The following is a 20,835-nucleotide window of genomic DNA, read 5'->3' as shown; positions in this document are numbered from 1 at the left end:
AACGTGTCCTAAAGTAAATAAAAGAAAATTGAAAAAGAGCGAACACACGTGAGGCTGCTTGTGCTTTCCCCACCTCTCCACTCTCTCGCTCCTTAATTGGCATGGATAAAAATTCAGTTAGGTGTTTATATAAACTACACATTTTTCATCTTTTAGTACCAAGCAGCCAGTTGAAGATTGTTCCCCCCTCTGGATTTGTTTAATTTTTTACATCTGCTTATTTTCAAAGTGTCATTGTGCAGAGAGCTTTCTCACCGGCAGGGCAGCAGTGCAGCGGAGGATGGCTTGAGATATATTCTTTTTTAAACCCCTCTAACGGCGTAATTGTTATTAGGACGTTTCAGCCCTTGTTTTAACAGTCCCTGAGAACCTGCAGATGTTGGCATCGGCTCTCTTGATTTAGGGGGGAAAAAAACAGAGAGGCATTTTTTTCATTGTTTGACTCAATATGGAGAAGTTGCCCGCTTTGTGCGGATGAAAAGTGCCAGGGATGATATACAATTGCTGCTTTTAATTCAAACATTACCTGTTTTTTCCCCCCTCTGTTGGCTCTGAGGGCTCCCAAGTACCAGAGCATTTTAAACTAAAGACCAAGACAGTCATCTTCCTCGTGTCTGCTTTCCTCTGCCCCCTCCACCTCTGAAATTTGTTCTCTGAGTTACAGAAAGTGTGTGATGACTGCGCCGTCACACTCCAAATATGAATTTCATTTTCTAAAAGGCAGCTTTGCCAGGAAGGTACTGTAGTTTCAGCTGCCTGCTGTGACCACTGCCTCTTTCAGTCACTTTTTTCTTTTTTCCAATTGTCACAATGAAAAGATTGTTTCCAATTCGCAGGGGTTTCAGTTGAAACTTGCACTGCTCTGATGTGCATTACAACACATTAAATGGTGAACGTGAGAAAACCTTCTTCCACCCATTTCTAGGCCACTAGCATTTTCTTAACCACACCGAGCTCCTTTCTCTATGACTTGTACAGTAGATCAGATCTCTTTAAAGCCCTGTGTTTTTAGAAGTTGGCTTTTTTCAAACCATTCTTGCAAACTGAAACTCTCAGTCTGCTGTGGGCCCGCATCTTGTTTTCAATTACCACGCTTTGTCTCCGCTTGTAGGTGGGCTGCAGCAAGGTGTACACCAGCACCTCAGATGTCATGACCCATGAAAACTTCCATAAAAAGAACGCCCAGCTGATCAACGATGGCTTCCAGAGATTTCGTGCCACTGAGGACTGTGGCACAGTCGGCTGTCAGTTCTACGGGCAGAAGACAACACACTTCCACTGCAGGTGAACAGGCCGGATGTGGTGGATGCTTTTTATACATTTATAAAACCAACACTGAGTCTAGACGCACAAAAACACATTTTTTCACAATTTCTTTTGTTTACTTTTTTGATAACTTGCAAATTATATTAATTATTATTATCATAATGTGTAGTGTCTTAACATGTGAACAAACAGCGGTAGAGGCCGTTACAGCGATTTACATAAAAACAAAAGCCAACAGATCGCAGCAGATAAAGAGTGTATTTAGTATTTAGAAGAAAACAAATGATCAGCACACAGTCACATCACAAGTGAAATCACAACTAACAGCTTCCAGTTACTGTTTCTGAACATCACAGGATCACGGTGAGAGGTCTCTCTGTAAAATAAAAAGTGCATGGTTTCACAAGTTTGCATCAAGCTCTTATTTTGAAGAGCATGCACCAGAGAACTGTTATTGATAGATATAGATGATCGCTTGGTTGATTTATCAACCCCACTCCTTCTCATGTAATCCCTCTGGCAAAGGTTGCAGGTGGCGACGTGTCAATGAGCTGCTGCTGTGTCACTGAACCGCCTCAGTTATCATTCCTCTATTGTGAAGTATTTGAACCATGTGGACCCTCTCCATGACTCCCAGCTGTAGCATCGTGTCGAATCATGTTTTCCCTGTATTTTCAATTCTTTTCCCAGGCGCCCAGGCTGCACATTCACTTTTAAGAACAAGTGTGACATTGAGAAGCACAAGAGCTACCACATCAAGGATGATGCTTATGCCAAAGATGGCTTCAAGAAGTTCTACAAGTATGAGGAGTGCAAGTACGAAGGCTGCGTGTACAGCAAAGCAACCAACCACTTCCACTGCATCCGTTCAGGCTGCGGCTTCACCTTTACCTCCACTAGCCAGATGACCTCCCACAAGCGCAAACACGAGCGCCGGCACATCCGTTCCTCGGGCGTCATGGGCCTCTCTTCCACCTTCCTGCCGCCAAAGGACGAGCCAGAAGAATCGAGCAACGACGACCTGATGGATTTCTCGGCCATCAGCAGCAAGAACTCAAGCCTGAGTGCCTCGCCTACGACCCAGCAGTCCACCACTGTATCGCACCTGTTGGCCACGCCCACAACTGCCATCTCCTCCTCCTCTACAACAGGCCACACCCTCAAGCCCACACCCTCACTGTCCAGTGCAGGGCAGCGTATGTCCAGCCTGCTGTCCCAGGCCCTGCCCAGCAACATGCCGGTGGCCCTCGCTCTTTCCAACAGCGCCCTGGCCGCCAACCCGTTCTTCCCCCTCATACCCAGGCTGCCTCTGCAACCACCTCCGCCAGCTGCTAGCCTGATATCAGCTGCATCCTCTGGGGCCCACTCCATGCCCACTGACTCACTGACCCAGGGCTGCTCCACAGCAGGGGCAGACGGAGCCATGGCGTCTACCCCGACCTCCTTTGCCACCTCCTCCATCATGGAGAAGATCTCGGCAAGCAAAGGCCTGATATCACCCATGATGGCCAGACTGGCGGCTGCTGCCCTGAAGCCCTCCAACAACCCAGACGCAGGTCAGTCACTTCCCAGTGTGGATATTTGACCAATTACACAACTTCTGATTGATTATCCAAAAGTATCAGACAGATTAATAAAAGAGCCCTGTTAATAATTCCTTCCCCCCTTGATTAATGCTGTAACACAACCAGTTTAACACACTTACAAATTCTAAACACACAAAAAACTGGCCTCAGTCGGTCAGTATATACTCAAGAGAGTATACTGCATGTATAATAAAAGCCACATCCTTTTTTCTGTGTGCAGACCTCACTTCACTACAGCCAGAGCAGGAGAGTGCACTCAGAGGTCATTTCTATCACTATCCCACATTGGAGAGAAAGGCAGAAAAACCTCCTCTTTCAGGCTTAAAGGGACATACCGGAGGCATGGTCCTCTGCTCTGGGCTTGTTATTGTGTTGATCGTTTGTTAGATACCCACAATCCATTTGGAGATAAATGCGCTGACAGGGGAGAGTAGAGCCTGTAAAAGTCTCTTATGATGTTCAGAGTGGGGGCTCCCGGGGCTTGTGTCGAACATGTTTCCTCATCATTGGTCTCTTATCTATGTCTGCGCCTGTTCCAAGCAAATGGAGGTGGAATGAAATTAAGTTCAGAAATTGCGAGAACAAAAAAAAATGTTTTTTTTTTTTTTTTTCCGTATCCTCTATGCAAACTGATAAAAAAAAAAAAAACTGAAATCACTCAGGCAGAAATGACTCAATGCACCAGAGCTGAGAAGGAAGCTTTTTTTTTCCATTGATACAAGAACTCAGACACACTTGCATGCATCAGCAAAGACACACTTTTTGAATTTCTAGAAACCTTCTGTTCCCAGAAAACATGTCAATATCTATTTAGCATAAACACAATTCACATAATTTTTGGAGGTAATTGCCTTGTCTCTGTTTATCATATTGCTCTAAACAAAGCTTCTGAAAATGAAGTTTAAAGTATTAAATTGATAATGCGCTGCAGAGCACTGTCTTGCATTCAAGTAGCAGTGGGGCCTCCTGAGTTGAGCCCGAGCAGGTGGGGTGCGGATTGGAAATGGGGCTGCAAGGGGGAGCATCTCCGGATGTTGGGACTGGGAAGGATTACAATTCCTGGTGGTGTTCCTGTTGCAGGACAGGCCCTAGGAGAGAGCTGGGGCAGCTGCTCCGGGGAGCCGAGCTGAGCCCAGGCTGTCAGCATGAGCTCCACCTCTGGGCTTCCAGCAGGTAGTCTGAACACTGGGAAGGCCCCCAACTGAGGGAGGGGCGTCCACAGATGGTGCATTCACCACCCCTCTCGCTGGCTCACTGAGCGGCTGCAACTCAGATCTAGCTGCTGGATAGCAGAGCTAGGTTTAAAATAAAATGCCCTACCTCATCACAAATTTTATCGTAAAAGCTCAGTGCAGAAGCAGGATGGAGGGGTAACTGTGGTTTTGTTTCTCATATTTGCTTCATAAAATGTGTGAACAGGACATTTGGGGCTAAAATGAGGAGGAAGTGGTTTGTGCTTCTCTGTCAAAAAGGTGTGAGAAAAGTCACAGTGTTTGTGGCTATTTTTCACAGTGTTTATTTTTTTTTATGCGGTTGTGAAACTTTGCTTCGAATGTGAATCGTGCATTTTTCCCGTTTCTGCTTTCAGTATTTTCTCAGTATTTTTTTTTAATTTTTTTTTTTTATTAATGTTCCACTCTAATTTACCCCTAAGTGTTTTTCCCAGAGATTCAAGCATCTGAAGGGTTTACTAATTAGACACACAGTACAAATGATCTTTCACAAGCTCTGTATCTTATCCGGAGTAATTACATGGTGGTACATTATTCCTGGATAATTTCCAGAAAGAAGCTGCTTTGAGTCAAACTCATTTGTTCTCCCTCTTTGGGAAGTGGATAGAAAAAATAACTTCATGATGTGAAACAGAGAAAGAGACTTTTGCACTGTAATCCTCCTTAAACAGTCAACTCCTCCTCTGATCTGGTGAAGGATTGCTTTTCCCTGCCTGGTGATCATGTGTGGATCATATAGTGAGTGGCTGCTGTTGATATAACGCGCTCTCATTTGGTCTGAGAGTTGATGTAATTGTCAATGACAACGTAGGATCTGTCTGGCTAGTTAATTTTGGGTTTACTCGTATCAAGTTGGGGGGAGGGAGGGAGCGCTGTATGGAGACTTGGTAAGTCTTCGGTGACCTCGAACCAGATGCAAAACTGTTTGACTGCTGTTTTCCTTTAGCCCCACCCCAGCCCCGCCCCCAGCCCCTCCAACCTCAGCCATTGTCAAACTGAACTGACACTGACACTGACACTTCCCCATCTCCTAGCTTTCAGCTGACAAGGCCCAAGACTGGCTTTTCCACTCCTATTCTGCCTGATATGTCTCTGGGTCATCTTGTATCGGGGGGGAACTCTGGTCGGTTTCCCCCTTACGTAGGCTGGTCTTATTTTCTCCCCAGGAAGAAAAAAAGGAGAGGGGCTTCACCAGGCTGAGGGCCAAGGGCATACACTTGGTTGCCCATGACCTTGCCTGTCACAATCCCTCAGCACCAGCCCCGGTTCCTAAACAACAGATTCTTCACCAAACCAATCACGGCCGCTGGTGCTCTCCACTCTTACAGTGTCTGAGCGGCTCCACCAGGGTCCTCACCCCTCCCGCTGACGTTTTTTTTTTTAATAAAACACCACTTATTGTCTACCAAAAGCCCAGCTTTCTCTGTATAGCCCCAGGACAAATTAATATTTCAATTCCTTGGGGATCGGGGGGGTGGGGCAGAGTCAACTTCCTGTCAGCATTTTTACGCAATGTCGTTCCCTGGTCTTTATTTATTTCATTCGAGCGCTCCCGTCCTCGCTCACAGCATCCACTGAATACCTATTTGGAGGAGAATGTGATCGAGAGGTCACGCTATTTGAACCAATCTGATTGGCTGTCAGCTCCAATCTGACCGACATAGCACCCCTGTTCCTTGTGGGTATGCTCAGTGGCATTGGCTGCCGTCCGTTGTCAGGCCAACGAGGAGCCCGGGAAGGTGGGAAGGGAGGGGGGTGGCCAATCTGAGACTGCCACTTTCCCTCAGCATTAGCATCTCACTTAATGACCAGTTAAGAGGCAGCCTGGCAAATGAGTTGTGACAAGTGCTGCAGAAAAAGGAGTCTTTTTCCCTCATATCTCCCGCCTCTCAATCACCATTTAAAAGGCTTGACGGCCTGACATAATTTCGCAATAATTATCACTCGGAGTATTCTTTTCGGGCCAGGACAGAAGTCAGATTGAATCTCATCATAGGGTAATAATGCTGACCAACAATAACTTTGTTGTCTCTTCTCTCCTCTGCGTCTCTGGCTTGATCCTCAGGGAACGGGCAGCCGGCTTCAGCCAGCCAGTTCAATCTGGTTCAAGTGAAGCAGGAGCCAGTGGACTCCGGGGCCTCCCAAGACTCCACGCAGGAGCACAGCCTGGACCTGAGCAAGAAAGACCACAGGTACACAGCTGCATGGCACAGAAAGGGTTAATGCTATACGGAGAATGTTAATTCTTGTTGTAAATTCAACTAATATATTCACAAAGTAAATCAACAACGAAATAAGGTTTCTCTGATTGATAGGTGAGTTCTACGTTCTTGGCAGCCAGAGCCCTGGTTATATACACAACAATTATTTATCAAAAATATCTCATTTATATACATGTAGATACAATTATAAAATCCTCAACATATTTCTCCATTTTTGTGTGAGAAGGATGTTTACATAAACCTTCAACTCCAATCTTCCCTCCAACTCACAGTAGATCTTATTTCTTAAGAAGACAGCATTTTTCTTCTTCATTATACAGGCACACCTTGTGTGATAAATAGTAATATTTACTGTTCTCATGCAAATCTTGACTAAACATTGTTCATTTTCCTTGTTCCAGTAATGAATCAAACGGACACCCTGTACCAGGGAATACATCTCTTTTATCCTCGCTTATGAATAAGGTAAGATCCATCCATCAAACGCCTTTCATCCCAAGACAAATTAGCGGGACACGGAGGGGCCTGTTTGTTTTTTAATGTTTCACCGCTAATAAGATGAGTTTGTATCATTTAAATTTTCCAGCCATTTTTCATACGGTGTAATTTTCACTGCACCTCTCACAAATTAATATAATGAAGCAGTAGCTGGGTGCCATGCCAGATATATAGAGATGTTTGTTTTTTGATGAGCTGTTTTGAACTCGCCGTCCATTTTTTCTCCTCCTTTATACTGTTTTCTTCCCCCGCCTTGCTCTACATTTATTTATAGAGTTTGTAAATTATTTGATTAAAAAGTCATGGGAGAAAAAAGCAGGTAGGCGCTGCCCTCATTTTTTAGCAAGTCTAAATGTTAGCGTATGGAAATTTAAATGTGTTTTTTTTTTTTGTTGTTGTTGTGAAGATTAAATTGGACATTGTCTTCATCATATATCTTATCTGAACGTGACAAGTGGTTTCCATTACATTGATGATGTAATGACAGATCAGCCTCCATTATTTTACTCTCGCCAACTAGTCAAGGACCCCCCCCCCCCCCCCCCTCAGGCTTCCCCTCCACACATGTCGTCTTTTCTAGCCTCTCTGTGGGAGAGGTTCGCTTCAGAGCAGCTCTCCTCACAGCACTCATTGAGCCCAGACAGTGGAGGAGCTTGGAGATCTGTTGTCCAACAGCTCCTCATGTCATGTCAGCTTTTAGGGGTTTGATTCCAGCCACCACATCACATAAAAGGGTTAACAGTTGCTCCCAGAGGACGCTTGGCAAACGCGCTTGGCCTGCACTCAAGCAAAAGCCTGGATGTTTGTATATCTGGCTGCGCTTTTTTGCTTTGCCAAATCATTTGTGTGTGTGTGTGTGTGTGTGTGTGTGTTAACTCTCCCACTCTCACTAACATATGCAAGTGCCCAGCTTACGTATGTTTAGCTAACGCAGCGGCTGGTGCTGTATGTGCTGTGTGTTTCGTAGATGTCACAGGTGAACCCGGCCCTCTTCAACGCCATGAACCTGAAGACAGAGCTGGAGCCGGGGCACGGCAGCGACACTTCAGAGGCGGCACAGTATCTGAACCGAGTGCTGAAGAGGCCCCTGCTAGAAAAACCCACTGAGATCTGGAGGACGTACCTCCGCAGGTATAAAACATGCAGGAAGTGCATCGTCGCTGTAGTTGGACTCAGCTAGACTTAACTCATTCATTGTGATAGTGAGAAAGCAGTCAGTGTTTAAAAATACTTTATCTTGAAAACCATTTTCTGTAAGTACTATTCCTCACATACAGTATGACTGGAAAGCCCCTGAAATATAAAGAATCCGGTTCTGCAGGAATTTGAAATGACTTACAGTAAAAAACAGACTTACGGGCATTTACCGTCAGATGAGGAGTTTAACCACTTTTGCTTTTAGTATTTGTTGTTTAATTGAGAGGGCAGTAAATTTACAGTCTCGATTATCTGTCTATGTCAAGGTTTGACACAGATGACTTCTGTGAGGCGCAGTGTGACTTCCTTCAGAAAGTGCACTTTCACTGCCTGGTGGAAGACTGTGGTGCACTCTTCAGCACTGTGGATGGGGCCATAAAACATGCTAAGTGAGTGTCATAGTGGTTCATGATCGGAAAATATACCCTTACTTTCCACATTTTAGTTTTCAGCTTTATTGATCAACATAAAAATGGGCTTCCATCTCGTTGTTTAGCTTCCACCTCCGAGCCACCTTGAAAGTGAAGTCAGAGCCTCAGTTCGGCGAGGGCAAGGAGTCTGGTGAGGGGGCCCCTCTGCAGCCTGCTGCCCCGGTCTCTATGGCCAACAATCCCTCCATGGATGTGGCACACCTCACCTCCTCTGGTGGCTACAGCTCCCCTCCTCCCTCCCTGCTTGCCTGGAAGCAGCTGACCGGCAGCATCCCTCAGATGTCGGCCTCTATGCCCAACCTGCCAGCCCACTCTCCCCTGGCTACCACCTCTTTGGAGAATGCTAAGCCGCAAGTCAAACCTGGTTTCCTGCAGTTCCAGGAAAAGTATGACAAACCTTTGTGCCTTAATGCATGACAACGGTACAACACGTTTCTCTTTTTTCTTCTTTTTGCTAAGCTGTGATTAAACTGTATTTTCCATTTTCCATCATCCAGTGATCCCTGTTTGGCTACTGACTGTAAGTACTCAAACAAGTTCCACTTCCACTGCTTGTTTGGGAATTGCAAGTATGTGTGCAAGACTTCTGGCAAGGCCGAGTCCCACTGTTTGGACCACATCAACCCCAGCAACAACCTGGTCAACATCCGTGATCAGTTCTCCTACTACTCTCTCCAGTGTCTCTGTCCCAACCAGGTGAGTGGGACTTGATAACTCAGCCAGGAGCTGAATCACCCACTGTCATCTCCCGGAGATTTCTAAGCATGAAGTATGCTATCTATTAGACCAGTATTTGAGGTTATTTGACTCAAGGCTTTCACAACCGCCGCTCCCCGTCTTCCATCTCTGCTGAAAAAGACAGTCGACTCACCCCAGTAATGCCTGTTTATATGTCAATGATGTCATTTTGACTGCCGCATTCTCCTCTCAGAAAAGGCCAATTTAGCTGATATTACCCAATAAATCATTGTCACTTGCACAGTAAACAAGGCTGTCTGGAATAGGGCAAAAATCAGGGGAATGCTTCGCAAATGAAACCTAAATGGCAGCCCCTGCCTGCTCTCATGAGCCCGTATTTGGAAAACCGTTTAAATGAATTCATTAATGTGTCGAAAATCACCCCTCTCACAAAAAGTCCCCCCCCTCCTCCCGCTCCCGCCCCCTCCTCCTCCTCCTCCTCCTCCTCCCCCCTCCTTCCTCCTCCCCCTCGTCTCCATCTCCTGAACTGAGCAGATCTTATTTGGCCCGGTCCTTTGGGATGGGGGCCTCACAAACAGATGGTGGTGTACATACATGTTAGAAAGGAGGGGTGTTTGTGGGAAGTTTGGGAAAAAAAAAATGTAATCATACTTAGAAATGTGGGATGTTCCAAATGACCAGAGAGGAAAGGACTGCGAGGTGTTGATTGTGTTTTTTTGGGAGAAACTGTGTGTACTGTTCACTTTAAAGATCAAATCGTATTAATCCTCTCTTTTGGCTTTCAAACATTCACCACATTTGACTCATGAAATTGGAAATTGTGTGTCTCCATCGCAGCACTGCGAGTTCAGAATGAGGGGCCACTATCACTGTCTGCGGCCCGGCTGCTTCTTTGTCACTAACATCACCACCAAGCTGCCGTGGCACATCAAGAAGCACGAGAAGGCAGAGCGCCGCGCCGCCAATGGTTTCAAGTATTTCACCAAGAGGGAGGAGTGTGGAAGGCCGGGTAAGGAAAAAAATCCTTCCGATGTGATGTAGAAGTTTTGGCCTGCTGTCTCTCTTCTGTTGTTCCCTACATCACCCTACATGTCAGCACGAACACTCCGGCTTTTCATAATATTTTGCCAGCAGAGATGTGGTGGATTAAAGGTGTTAAATTGCGAAAGATGTAGATTGATTTTTGGCGGCTGTTGCAAGAGGATATTCTCTGTGTATACAGAGGGAGAGCGACCAGTGTTGGCAAACAGTGTCGAGCTATTTGAGTGGTTTAAGAGGCATGAAACAGGTCTGCCTCATAGGTTTTGTTGCTGTGTTTTGCATATTCACAATGGCACCTCAAGTCCCAAAGGTAGTCTTGCCTGTACTATATGAGCAATAACGTCAAAGGGGGCAATCACATCCAGGTTGTTTTCTTCTTCCTTTTGCCCCTGTCAGAAATGAGCAATTAGGTTTGTGTTTGTTAATTATCCGGCTTGTCTGGTTTAGCCTGTTTGTGTTCTGAAGCTGCGCCTCACAGCCACCGCTGCCATCGCACAGAAATGAATTAAAAGTGATCTGTTTTTTTCAGGCGGTTACACAAGCTTTTCAGATCGCAGAAACAAAGCAAACAAAAACAGGCCCTAAACAGCTGTTTTTTGTCCCCAGCCTGATCTGCCAACTGTATTGTTCGGGCTGGGGGAAAAACAGAAAGGATTACCATCGCTAGCACTCCAGTCATAAAGAATTGATGGGTTGCCAGTATCCATGGCAGCAACATTAAACTGAACACAGCTGATGATGTTACCTGGTTTCTGTCTCACAAAAGACTCCTCATGTCAGGGGGGTTACTGTTATTTGCCCAACTTTGCGTGTTTAAAACGTTGTGTGTGCGAAAGCTATTTGATGACACAGACATGTTGTGCTCTTAAACTGGGTGCCATGGTTACTGACATGCTAGCACCTGCCCAGCATGTTACTCTTTCAATTATTTCTGCCTGCTTTTATATAATGGTATTTGATTAACAGGCACAAAACAGAACATTCATTTAATTTGAAATCATAAAGCAATTAGACCCAGACCGGTTAAAACATGAGAAAAGAACAGAAGAGTGTGCAGCAGACAGCAGTACAATTGAGAACAAAAGGAAAAATGACAATGGAGATACTTTGAAAAATGAATTTAATATGGTAATAATTGTATATTTACTTTGGTTTGCAGGGGTGTGTGCATTATTGGCCCACAGAAAATGAGAATTTATTTATGTAAATTCCTAATTGAATAAAGCATGTCAGTGTAATAAAAGAGCTCCACAGGTTTAGTGCACAGAAGCCTTGACTTGCTCAGTGTGACACCGGAGTGATCTAATATTCCTCCTACATGTGCACTTCCAAACACTTTGAAACCCGATCCCTCTTTTGTCAGAGCTATATCATGAAATTAAAAAAACCTAAAAATATTTCACTTCGTGTTTGATCTAATCACAACACCGTCACACTGATAATATTGCATTTACTACCGTAGCTGTGCTCAGACGCTTCACAATGAGTGCAAGACAAATTAATCTGCAAGTGGAGAGTTTACAACTGTAGCTGTTTTCTTTTCACAGGTTGTAAGTATAACCAGGTCAACAGCCATTTCCACTGCATCCGCGAGGGTTGCCAGTTCTCCTTCCTGCTCAAACACCAGATGACCTCACACGCACGCAAACACATGAGGCGGATGCTGGGGAAGAACTTTGACAGAGTCCCATCCCAGGTACAAACACACAAACGGTCATATATGACACACACCATTCCGAAAAGGGTAATTATCTGAAAATACGGGCTTAACACCTCATTGAACAAAAACAGGTGTTGAATAGTTTATTGACATGTATTCCAACAAAGCCAAGTACCTCACACGCCCTTTAGCTGACAGATTATATAGGGTACGGGCTCTTTGCCTTTGGACCTACTGTATGCATTTATGTAGTGAAGATATTTAGCTCTTATTTCTCATTAATAAAGCTCATCAGTTTAGTATTCTGCAAGTTTTCACCAAAAACCCTGAGACATTTTAAAAGGAACAGATATGTTTTGTTCTCCCAAATTTTAAAAGACACACAGTTGCTGTAGTTGGTAGAAATAGTGCTGCAAGAGGATGATAAAAAAAAAAAGGTCTCCATCGCACAAGCAGAGTGCAGACATGTTCAGGAACTGATCTTATTGCAGATTTTTTAAAAATCGTGAATATAGTTGGTTGTTTTTTTGTTTTTTTTAATCTCACTTCCTGTTCTATGAAGACTACTGCTCATATCCTGTCATACCAGCCGCTGAGAAATCACTCATGACTTTCTATTGATGAAATTTTTCACACTGGAGTGTACTCAATTCTCCAACTCAACCTTTACAGTACATCCTGTGCCATGCACGGATTTAAATATGTGGATTTTCTAGTTCTGTTTGTTCTGTTTTGTTCCATTTTGAAGTCTACATATAATGACAGAAGTGCCGGTTTCATTCTTTCAAAATACGTTTGATGTTCTGAGAAATGCTTGGTTGTCAGCCAAGAGCCAACACCTGCATTAATGACACATTATATCCAAAGATCTTTGTTTCAAATCTTTAAAAAGAAGATGGTATGTTTTCCAGGTAATGCCACTCGGCCAGAGGGCAGATGATATGCAGCATGCGTCTGGCATGATGTCCGGGTCCATGGGGTCCCAGCATGGTATGACCTCCAGCTTCTCCTCCAACGCCATGGATGAGACTGATGATTACATGGACTACATGGGAGGAGGCAGCCCTTTGGGCCTCTCCTCCGAATCCTCCAACCAGGACCGGAGCTGCACCAGCACACCTGTAGGCAACGATGGCTCTCCAGCAGGTGAGACTATGGAAAAAAAAAAAAAAAAAAGCTGACAGGTGTGGCAGCATGTAGAGCTTTGATACAGTTTAGGTGAATCGTTTCTACTCTTACATTCAGCATTGTGCATAACGCTTTGCTCAGTCCACACTCATCAGTCCACCTTACCCAGAAAACCAGCAACTTGTCATTTCATGCATTCTAAAGTCAGGATTTAGTAGTTTGACTTTAATCAATAATATCAATCATATTAAATGAGGTTGATGACATTTCTGTATTGTTATGATTCGTGGACAAAATCTTTTGCAGTTTGCGTGCTCATCCTCATAAAACATCCATTTTGTACATCAGTGGTTTGAGTTATTGCACTGTATGTAGCTTATTACATTTTCCTTTGGCCAGAGATCATCCCTGTGGCTTTATGTCTACTTTAGCACTTTTAGTGGGTTGAATTGTGGGAGAAAGGAAAGGAAAGGAGAAACAGACTCTTTTTCCTCAAACTTACTGAATAAAAGGTTTCTCCTCTGCTTATTTCTGAGTCTGAGCCTGCCTGTGATTTTCACTTTTCTCCATGTGTTGCCAATATTATCCACTACACTCATCATTGTTGTTTTGGCGGGTGTTTGGGTTACTTGTCTTGAATGGGCCTCATTTTGTATCATTCTCTTATCTTTTATCTTTCCCTTTTTACCTCCCATCCCTCTGTGTGTGTGTGTGTGTGTGTTTGTATGTGCGTGTGTGTGTGTGTGTGTGTGTGTGTATGTGTGTGTGTGCGCGACTTGGCCCTTGTCTTTGTGTGTGTACCCGTCTGTGTGTTTTTTCCCCCCTCTTGTCTGTCCTTCACTCTCTCTGGTCAACCTGTCTCTCCAGGACAAGGCTGCCCCGCCACCACTTCTGCTCCTACCACCCCTGCTGACACTAGCGCTACCCAAAATGCACCTCCTTCTTCCCCTCCTCCTCCACCACCACCACCTCTTCCTCTCTCCGCTCCTCAGCCTGGTCTCCAGTCCCAGGCCCCATCCCTCTCCCCTGCTCTCCTCCGACCTCCTCTCCCCTCACTCCCATACCTCCTCTCTCCATCCTGTCTGTCATACTCTCTGCTCAGCGCCTCTCTGGGAGCCACTCGGAGTGTTGTCATGCCAACCAACACACCAGCTTTCAGCCCCATCATTGCCACTCCGTCTCCGGTTAAAAATGACGTCCCTATAGTACAGGATGCTGCAGGTACTTATCCCCGGCGCAAACCAACACTGCAGCTGTCACTCTGAATTGAGTCCTGTGCAGCATTTAACTGTGTGATCCAGCCCCTCTCTGCAGGTCTGTTGTAGAAAGACCAGAAAGTAAACGGGGCTTTCCAGCATGCAAAGAGACTATGTTTATGTAGGAATGATGAAACGTGCATGCTTACTGAGTTGGTACAGTATCAGAACAAATGTGTATAATTACTTCACTTACACCTTTGTGCGTGCTTTCACTTTTAGTATTACAAGGATTTAGAGACAGAGCAGTAAATTTGGAACCTGTAGTATGAAGCCCGGGCCTTGCTTAGCTTACATTAACAAGGCTGCATCAGCAGCATTTTAATCACGCTTTAAGTTTTATCGAGGCCCACTGCTTCCTGTCTTGCAGAACAGGGATCACATCATTAGCAGTGACCCAAGGGTGTTTCAAAAGGTGGGTGCCCCTCATAAAACAACATGGAGATAAGAGGGTCGGTTAAGACCCACAGCTCCGCCTCTGTTTGGAGGCTGGAGACACCCTGTAAAAGTGTCATGTTCCAAAGTCAATCTATCATTTTCCCTCTCCTTTAATCATTCTGGGAGTTAGGAATAAAAAATTTGTTGCTCTCTGTGCTTACTCAGCTGTGAACCACTTCGGGCTAAGTAAGGTCGCATATTAGAGTTTCAACCAGGAGGGTCTCGCAGTCTAATTTGCTTGTAGTTTGTGGGATTTACTTTGTGAACCAGCTGATTATTCTTTAATGTGCTTCCCTCCTTTCTTTCAGGCAACACCATCTCCATCCCCACGGCCACGGGTGCAAAAAAGCGCTTCTGGATCATTGAGGACATGTCACCATTCGGCAAGCGCCGCAAGACTGCGTCGTCACGTAAGATGCTGGATGAGGGGATGATGCTGGAGGGCTTCCGGCGCTATGACCTCTATGAGAACTGCAAGGACTCAAGTTGCCAGTTTTCTCTGAAGGTGACCCACTACCACTGCACACGTGAGAACTGCGGCTACAAGTTCTGCGGCCGCACCCACATGTACAAGCACGCGCAGCACCACGACCGCGTGGACAACCTGGTCCTGGATGACTTCAAGCGCTTCAAATCCTCGCTCAGCTGCAACTTCCCTGACTGCCAGTTTTCAGGCAACAGCACCCACTTCCACTGTCTGCGCTGTGGCTTCCGCTGCACCGACAGCACCAAGGTGACGGCCCACCGCAAGCACCACGGCAAGCAAGATGTGATCAGCGCCGCTGGCTTCTGCCAGTTCAGCTCCAGCGCTGATTGTGAGGTTCCCGACTGCAAATATAAGCTCAAGTGCTCACACTTCCACTGCACCTTCCCCGAGTGTAAGCACACGGTGGTGGGCATGTCCCAGATGGACTCCCACAAGAGAAAGCATGAGAAGCAGGAGCGGGGTGAGCTGCCGTCTGTGTCACCCAAACAGGAAGCAATGCACCACCTGGGAGGAAGTGTGTCAGTGGTCCCTCCAGCCTCCATGGGTCTTACTTCCTCACCCAGTGGCCTCCATGTGCTGTCCCACAACATTAACAGCAGTGCTCCCTCCATGCTGTACCCAACAGGCGACCTGGGGTCTGACTATAACCACCCGTACCCGCCGTCCTCCATCAGCCTGGACAGCTCCCTCAACCTGGGCACCGACACCAGCAGCTCCCTGTTCTTCCTGAAGAACGCAGCCGGTCTGGGTCTCAGCGACTCACTGGACCTCAGCAAGAAGATTCACCACGATGCAGTGCGATCTGGCCACAACCCCACGCCCCCGCTGGGTCTGCCGGCAGCTCAGGACGACACCACAGGAACGTCTGGAGAAGCTGAAGACGACCTGTCGCCAGAAGAGGAGGCGCAGGCAGAGGAGGAGGAAGAAGAGGACGAGGAGGAAGAGGAGGATCTCAACACTGATTCAAATGATGATTCGATGGCGGAGCCTGACGGCGAAAAGGACAATGATGAGAGTTTTGATGCTTCCGTTAACCACACTGATACTTCCCAACTGGAAAAGCAAGACGCTGACCCATGAAAAAAAAAACTAGCAGTGACTGTAGGAACTGAAGAAAAACCCTGTGTACTATGAACAAAACAAAAATGAAAGTGGCCTCATTTATCATGTTTAGAGACTTCAGATGACAACAAAAAACAACAACAGCGTGGAGAAAATGATGGCCCAAAATGATTTATTATGATGTTTACAAGATGACCAACATTATTAATTCAATTATGCATTAAAAAATATGAACGGAGACACAGAATTAGGCCCTGTTTTACACACGGGGCAGCAATGTAAAGCATTTTACTACACATCAGTCTTTTTGTGTGCGTGCATGTTTGAGTTTAATTTATTTTTATTTTTTTCACTTTTTTGTGTGTGGAAAAAAAAAACGTTAGAAAAACAAAAACAAATCTCTCTATATAACTATATATGTAAGTGTGTGTGTGAACGATGATATACAAAAGGAAATTGCTGGCACAGACGACATGAACTGCAGGGCCGCGGATCCATAGAAAAAGGGACGTGAATCACTAAGGGGAAACAGGATGCGTTCAAACATTTGATCTTTGATCTTTCTTTCTGTATTAATATTATATTATTAATTATAATTATTATTATTATTAGACACAGAGAGAAAGGGGGTGACATTGTGCTTCTTCCCATCTCTCTCAGGTGTTTTTCTTTGTTCTCAATGACATGTGGAATTGACCAGTAACTGTTCGGTCGGTCTCAGCTGCAGTTGGGCGTCCAGCAGGTCGCCAGTCTCGACAGTTCTCTCTGACATTCTGCTAGAAATGTTCTACTAGCACCAAAACCAAGCTCAGCCCTTGTAATTTTACACCCCCTGTGGAGGAATCAAGTTTGTGTGTGGATAGTGCACTTTTATATTAGCTGACCACGATGATACCGATGATGATGATGATGATTATGATGATGATGATGATGATAGATAACTCATAAGCATATTTAAAAATATTTTTGTTACCATTTGCATCTTTGCATTACAATGTCGTTTTGTTGTGTTGTTAGTCAGAAGCATATCGATCTGTAAGCGGGCGAGGTCGTGATTAACGGCTGTTGAGTCGGGAGGGGTTGGGTGGGGGGGGGGGCGTGGAGGGAGGTGTGGGGGCAGGGGTGGGTGGGGGGGGGGGTGTGGGGGCAGGGGTGGGTGGGGGGGTTAAGACTGACCAGAGGAAACAGTGAGTCACTCAGATGCAGCGTCACGGGGGCGACAGAGGAAGCGTCAGGGAGTGTGTTTTATGTTGAAAATGTACAGACCGAAAATGTCTCAACAGCATTTTGTTTTCCATTCACTATGGCTGTGGTTGAGCTCCTGTTGTAACGGTTTTTATTTAATATTTATGTGACCTTCCAATGAGAATTTTTTAGGGTGTTATTGCACTTTTTAGGTTCATTTTTACCGTCTGAAAAAAAAAAAATGATATATATCTTTTAACAGGGATTTTGCTTTAAAGATGTTGTTTTAGTTCACTTTTGCTTTAATGCACAAATAGATGTTAGTGTGACAAAGAACCGTTGTTCTGTGATTTATTTAAGACTGGGTTTTATTTTGCTTCTGTGATTGGACAGTTTGAAGAAAAAAAAAAAATGAAAACGGGTGCGCCAGAAAAACAGTGCCCTGACAAGAAACACTAATATGGACTGTGATTTAAATTAATTCTTAAGAAGTTCATGGCAATGCTCACTTACTGTAGTACTAAATTATAAATCTGTCAAAGCCACCCTGGTTTATATTGAGCGGATATGTGCGACCGAGGAGTGGACACACTGATCATGAATTATCTCCTGAGCTTGGCATTGGAAATAAATGATCATTATATAGGGAATAATAATGTGTGTAAATGATATTCCTCCAGATATTGTTTTGAGAAGAAAAAAAGGTTGTACAGTATTTTCCTCTGTAAAAAATAACTATATATGAACAAAATGCTCTTTGATGAACAGCTTCCTTTAAAAAGAAAACCGTAAAAAGGAGAAATGAATAATAAAAAGTTAGAAATTCAAATAGCCTCATTATAGTTTGCTTGTGTGCGTGACCTTTTTTAATTACCCCAGACTTTTGGAAAAAGTTGTTGATACTATAACATTGGCAGAATCCGTTATGATATTTGCAGTATATTTTTTTTCTTTTTCCAAACTATGTCAGAAGCTCAAACTAAAATACACTGATTTGAATTCATTCATTGATGTTTCTGTTTTATTTAACGACTCGTTTTATTCATTGTCATTTTTCTGTGCGTGTGCGTGTGTGTGTTTTTTTTTTTTTTTCCTCATTAATTGAAATTCTTGGTTTATATTTACTTTGCTGTGGGCATGCCTCGTTCACAGACTGAACTGTCTCCCGGGACTCTGTTGCAAAGCAGAGGCATTACTACATTTGTTTGTTTTCTCATCATTTGCTGAGATAACTGTAGGGGCTGGGAGACGCTGTGCACTTGAATTTATTTTGTGTGTGTGTGTGTGTGTGTTTGTGTACGTGTGTGTGACGGTGTAAAATAGCAGGATTTGTAAAAAGTTGAAAATAAAGAAACTATAATTATTATAATAATACAAATGTAGTGCTTGGTAGTGCTTCAGCCTGAGGATATTCTGGGTGACGTGTGGAGGGGGAAAGGTGCTGCTTGGACGACAGCAGGGCAAAAGGTCACAGCAGCAATCTCTGTCTCTCTTTCTATCTGTAGGTGACACTATTGAAGTGTGTGTGTGTGTGTGTGTGTGTGTGTGTCCCTGAGAGAGAGACAGATAGGCTGCAACTAGAAGAACACAGACCTGTGGCTCCGTCCCAGCTGCTCAGAGCTTCGATTCATATTTCATGACCTTGTTCGTCTTTTCCTGCTTTGTTCTGCTTTAAATTCAACTGGGACACTTTTTTTGTCACAGAATTTGAAAAAAACGAGAAAAAAAAAAACAAAACATCTGCATCCATGCAGGTAGAAAAATCAACAATATTTGTTGTTGGGGTCGCCCGTTGTTCACGCTTGACTTTCTGGTGCAAGAACAAGATCAGAGCTGAGGACCATTAGGGAGATTTAGAGGCCTGCTACTGCTAACAAGATGGCTCTCTGTGTCTTGTTCAGTGTTAACAGGGCACATTTACACATTTATTTATCTATTTTTTTTTTTCAAGTTCTGTTTTTTTTTTTGCCTTGAGCCATGTGCTGGGTTTTCCTCCCACTCCCTCATGTCACCCAGTGGTCAGTGTGCTGGTTCTGTCTGTCCCCTCGTCTACAGCTGTTCCTGTCCTTCCTCCTTCTCTTCCTTGTGATGTTTTTTTTTAATAAAAAAAAAAAAAAAAAAAAGGAGAAAAAAAACACGGGTAAAGGCATCACCATCTGTCAGCCAGCTGGTATCCTGTATATAATCTACCAGAAAAAAAGAGAATAAACATGAAAATTATATTACACAAAAACCAGACGGAAACGACCTCCAAATCCTGCATAGACTGCTGCTGAAACAACAGATCATTTTACTGTTTTAATTAACAGAGTAAAAAGGATGGTATAAAAAAGTGGTGGGGAAATAAACTGAGATGTATTTCCACTGCTGGAAAAATGTAATATGAAAGCCGCCTGCTTACTGCAGTGTAGTGGCATAAACAGAGCAACATTTTAGACTTTGTAAAATATATTGCACTTTTGGACTAAAAGCCATCTCCCGTTAGCGTTCAATTTGGCTAGATTCATGAGACATTTTATATGAGAAGTAGACAATGAAGCAATTTTTTAAAAAGTCTCTGCTTGAATTTGTTGCCCTCAGCACTACTATTCATTCTAGTCCTATTGCTTTCTTCCACTTGGATACAGTGCTGTTCATCTTCATTGTGCTATATTTATGTTTTTCTTCTGTTTCTGCATGTCTTATGCAAAGATTGAGCTTTTCACTCAGTGAAATAAAAACATACTGAACGACTTTAGGCCTGTTTTCGGTGTCAATGTGTTTTTCAATGTCAAAGAAAAGTACAACGTATCTCCCGACAGACGCGGGCTTTCTGCCGTCTCACAAAGCACCTCCGAGTCGTATACGTTGTATATACGAGTGCCAACAGTGTGTGTGTGGTGGGTGTGTGTGTGTGTGTGTGTGTGTGTGTGTGCCGGCCATGGCTGACATGCAGTCGGTTGATGTGCCAGGAACAGGTTGAGTGAGAGTGTGAGCAGCGTGGAGAGGCAACAGTCGGGGCTGGGAGCACATACGACAGGTGTGCACTGCATATGTGGTCACATGATGCCTATAAGGCAGATTAGGGCCCAAACAGATGAAGCGCTGCTTAATGGCAGCTTTTATTAAGTTCACAAAGCGTGGAGGGAGGGGGTGAACAGAGGAAAAGCAGGTGGCTGGGCCTGTGCACTCCTAGATGAAGACAGATATTGTACAGTGGAGTCTGAAGAGGGTAGCCACTGTGGAAGGATTTATGGAGATTTGCCCGCCCTGGACTCGCCGCCTGCCTGTTCCCGAATCTTGCACTAATAGCCAGAGAGCGAGAGCTGGAAAAACTCAGAGAGAAAAATGCGCCGGTCGCGAAGCCAGAGAGTTATCATATAAGATGAGATGAAACTATAATGATACCTGTGAGGACAGTCAGTCACTGCCACAACAAAAAGTAAAAGAAAAAAGTGCAAAGGTTAC

The 20,835-nt window shown here is 44.5% G+C and overlaps 1 protein-coding gene across 6 annotated transcripts in view; it reads left to right on the top strand.

Annotated features, from left to right (window-relative positions):
• The window catches only part of casz1 (castor zinc finger 1), a 75,159-nt gene extending 58,721 nt beyond the window's left edge, over nucleotides 1-16,438 (top strand). For 4 of the 6 annotated variants that reach the window (XM_056384157.1, XM_056384158.1, XM_056384156.1 and 1 more), the window contains 13 exons: nucleotides 1,112-1,284; nucleotides 1,957-2,822; nucleotides 6,150-6,276; nucleotides 6,708-6,771; nucleotides 7,772-7,935; nucleotides 8,268-8,390; nucleotides 8,498-8,818; nucleotides 8,930-9,128; nucleotides 9,969-10,140; nucleotides 11,720-11,868; nucleotides 12,744-12,978; nucleotides 13,828-14,181; nucleotides 14,963-16,438. In XM_056384157.1, the coding sequence (XP_056240132.1) occupies nucleotides 1,112-1,284; nucleotides 1,957-2,822; nucleotides 6,150-6,276; nucleotides 6,708-6,771; nucleotides 7,772-7,935; nucleotides 8,268-8,390; nucleotides 8,498-8,818; nucleotides 8,930-9,128; nucleotides 9,969-10,140; nucleotides 11,720-11,868; nucleotides 12,744-12,978; nucleotides 13,828-14,181; nucleotides 14,963-16,221 (4,206 nt within the window). In that variant the 3' untranslated portion in view covers nucleotides 16,222-16,438. The remainder of the gene's footprint in view (nucleotides 1-1,111; nucleotides 1,285-1,956; nucleotides 2,823-6,149; nucleotides 6,277-6,707; nucleotides 6,772-7,771; nucleotides 7,936-8,267; nucleotides 8,391-8,497; nucleotides 8,819-8,929; nucleotides 9,129-9,968; nucleotides 10,141-11,719; nucleotides 11,869-12,743; nucleotides 12,979-13,827; nucleotides 14,182-14,962) is intronic. The other 2 variants (XM_056384161.1, XM_056384160.1) reach the window with 1 other exon arrangement.
• Nucleotides 16,439-20,835: the final 4,397 nt, after the last annotated feature.

This window comes from Seriola aureovittata, chromosome 9 (genome assembly GCF_021018895.1).
Source record: "Seriola aureovittata isolate HTS-2021-v1 ecotype China chromosome 9, ASM2101889v1, whole genome shotgun sequence".
In the NCBI taxonomy this organism is placed as follows: domain Eukaryota; kingdom Metazoa; phylum Chordata; class Actinopteri; order Carangiformes; family Carangidae; genus Seriola; species Seriola aureovittata.
This window is presented reverse-complemented; position numbering and strand designations above follow the sequence as displayed.